The 3,498-nt window shown below is 40.9% G+C and overlaps 1 protein-coding gene across 1 annotated transcript; it reads left to right on the forward strand.

The window, feature by feature from the left end:
• Window positions 1–682: 682 nt before the first annotated feature.
• LOC128107852 (la-related protein 7-like) lies at window positions 683–2,517 on the forward strand. Its single transcript, XM_052734216.1, has one exon. The coding sequence runs from the start codon at window positions 760–762 to the stop codon at window positions 2,500–2,502; it is 1,743 nt and encodes a 580-aa protein (XP_052590176.1). The 5' UTR covers window positions 683–759; the 3' UTR covers window positions 2,503–2,517.
• The last annotated feature ends 981 nt before the right edge of the window (window positions 2,518–3,498 follow it).

The following is a 3,498-nucleotide window of genomic DNA, read 5'->3' on the forward strand; positions in this document are numbered from 1 at the left end:
ATAATAGTATTAATCTGTATCCTGGTTGCTGTAGATACCAATGGTTTATGGTTTTATTGTTTACTTAACCATTGAATAGCATTCAATGACAGCCATATAGCATAATTGGTTTACCTGCTTCATATTGCCAGACATGTGGGTTAGTTCTAGGTTGGCAGTACTAACTAAAGTTCCTAAAAATGCTAATATCAATAACTTTTGAAGACTTCTTCAGTTTCTTTTTATTAAGTAGACAACACTAAAGTTGCTGGGTTGTAGCGTGGATATATATTTGACTTGGTAAGAGAAAGGCACCCGATTATCTTACAAAGCAATTCTACTGTTTATATCCTTCCAACAGTGTATGAAAATTCTATTATCATGCATATTTATTTATTTCTACTAGCCTGTTGAATTAGTCATTCAGGTTGGTGTTAAATATCATCTAATGAAATTTCACGATTAACTCTTTGTTTGATTTAGAAGAATAGAATCTTGACATTTCCACAATAAAAGCTCCTGATGTCTAGAACATTTTTCCTTGATAACTAGAATTTAAAAATAAGACAGTTAATATTAAGAAAGCCAAGTATAGAGTATATCACCCATTAGTTATCAACTTGTTTTGCATAATCCTAGAGTACATAATTGAAAAAAAAAACTAGGTACACTCTCCCATTAAAAGTAAAATTCCGGAATTTACGCCGACTCGAAGGCTTGGGGGACAGAAAGCGTGGAAGAAGGCAGTCGCTGAGCGTGGATTTGGGGACGCGAGCAGAAATGGAAACTGAAAATAAAAAAACTATGGAAGAAAGCACTGAGAAGAGAAAAGAAGAAAAAAAGAAACGCTCAAGGGTTAAACAGGTGCTTGCAGATATTGCCAAGCAGGTAGACTTCTGGTTTGGGGATGCAAACCTTCACAAGGACAGGTTTCTTCGCGAGCAAATTGAAAAATCTAGAGATGGATATGTGGACATCTCTCTTCTGGTATCTTTTAACAAAATGAAGAAGTTAACCACTGATGGGAAGCTAATAGCAAGAGCATTGAAAAGCTCATCTGTGGTAGAGTTGAACTTAGAGGGAACCAAAATCCGGAGAAAAAAGCCCCTAGGTGAGAGGCCAAAGGATGAGGAGGAACGCACCGTGTATGTGGAGTTACTCCCCAAAAATGTTACTCATAGCTGGATTGAAAGAGTATTTGGGAAATGTGGCAATGTGGTTTACATAAGTATTCCACATTACAAGTCTACAGGGGATCCCAAGGGATTTGCCTTTGTGGAGTTTGAAACGAAAGAACAAGCAGCAAAAGCCATTGAGTTTCTTAACAACCCACCCGAAGAAGCACCAAGAAAACCTGGCATATTTCCCAAGACAGTTAAAAACAAACCCATCCCTTCCTTAAGAGTAGCTGAAGAGAAGAAAAAGAAGAAGAAGAAGAAAGGCAGACTAAAGAAGGAAGACAGTATGCAGGCCAAAGAGTTAAGTATAGACACCGGTAGCACGGATGTGTGCAAAGCTAAGAGACCAAGGACGGCCTCCGAAGAAGGCTCTGAAGCAGAGACTCCTGACGTTCCAAAGCAACCTGCAAAGAAAAAGAGGAAACGAGACAAGGTCGAGGTATCCGTCTTACCTGAAGTCAGAACAGGGAAGAGGGAGCGAAGCAGCGCTGAGGACGAAGACTGCCTCCCCCCCAGGCCAAAAACCAAGAAAAGGACTCAGAAGGATGGCCTTAGCGAAGCTGCTTCTGAAGTCTCCAAGGAAAGCAGAGACTTAGAATTCTGCTCTACAGAAGAGGAGAAAGAGACTGGAGACACAAAAGGTGACTCACTCCTGAAAGTGAAGAGGAAGCATAAGAAAAAACATAAGGAGAGACATAAAATGGGAGAAGAGGTTATACCGTTGAGAGTGTTGTCCAAAACTGAGTGGATGGATTTGAAAAAAGAGTACTTGGCGCTGCAAAAAGCCAGCATGGCTTCTCTGAAAAAAACAATATCTCAGATAAAATTGGAGTCAGAAATGGAAACAGACTGTGCCGCGGCTGCTGAGTCTGGAGTGAATAATGGGAAAGCAGTTGGCCCTCCAGAGTGCTGCACCCAGGAGAAGGCCAGTGCACAAGGTCCACAGTTCGTGAACGGAGTTATTGTGAAGATCACGAGCACAGAGCCTCTACCTGGCAGGAAGCAAGTCAGGGATATTTTGGCCACAATCTCAGAAGTTGTTTACGTTGATTTGCTAGAAGGAGATACTGAATGCCATGCCCGGTTCAAAACTCCCGAGGATGCTCAGGCGGTAATGAATGCACAGACTGAAATTAGAAAGAAGCACTGTTGGAACCTCGAGGTCCTTTCTGGTGATCACGAGCAGAGGTACTGGCAGAAGATTTTGGTAGATAGACAGGCCAAACTTAATCAACCTCGGGAGAAGAAAAGAGGCACGGAGAAGTTAATCACCAAAGCTGAGAAGATTAGACTGGTCAAGACTCAACAAGCCAGTCAGTACATTCGGTTCTCTGAGTATGATTGAGAAGGACGGCAGCTCCCTTTGGGTTTCCCTTTCTGGAGCGTTCTTAGAATGCTAGGACTGCTTGATGGATGTTCTACATTAAAAAAAACAAAAAGAAACCTTTGTTCCTCAATGTGTAAATAAGACTTTTCTTAAAAAACAATGAATTATATGTCACAGTTTTTTTTTTTTTAATGAAGCTCTTACTTGTTGAAATTATGCAGGTCAACTTAATGATTTCATAAATAAATGGGTTTTGAAAATTTAAAAAAAAAAAAAAAAAGTAAAATTCCAAAAGGCCTGAAAACATGGCTCAGTTGGTAGAGTATGTCTCATAAGCATGAGGAAGGATCTGAATTTGGATACTCAGAATCCATGAAAAAGCCTGGGGTAGCAGTGCATTCCTGGGGGAAGGGGTGGTAGTGGGGGGTGGGGTGTAGAGACAGAGACCAGAGCAGGCTTTCTCAAACCACCAGCATCCATATAAAGACATGGAGGTTTATTATTAGTTATGGATGCTAGGCTTCATGTCATGCTTGTCCCACTAGCTCTTATGAGTTAATTTAACATGTTTCTCTTCATCTATGTTTTGCCTCTGGCCTTTTTACCTTTCTTTCATTCTGTATGTCTTACTTTTCATACTTCCTCTGTGTCTGTCTGTCTGTCTGTCTGCTGCCTGTCTGTTTGCTGCCTGGCTGGCTAGCCCTGAGAATCTCCCTCTCCTTCTCCTTCATTCTCCTCTCATTCTCTCAAGCCTCAATTCCTCCTACTACTTATTCTCTCTGTCTGTCAGCCCAACCTGTCCTTCTACTGCCTAACTATTGGCTGTTCAGCTTTTTATTAGATCAATCAGGTTCCTTAGGCAGGCAAAGCAACACATCTTTACATTATTAAACAAATGCAGCACAAACAAATGTAACACATTTTTGCATAGTTAAAGTAATATTCTGCAACAACAGACAGATCCATTAAGCAATTTGGCCAACCAGGGTAGTCCAATCAATGACCTTCAAGTTT

Source organism: Peromyscus californicus, unplaced genomic scaffold (genome assembly GCF_007827085.1).
Source record: "Peromyscus californicus insignis strain IS unplaced genomic scaffold, ASM782708v3 Scaffold_12__1_contigs__length_115047231, whole genome shotgun sequence".
In the NCBI taxonomy this organism is placed as follows: Eukaryota; Metazoa; Chordata; class Mammalia; order Rodentia; family Cricetidae; genus Peromyscus; species Peromyscus californicus.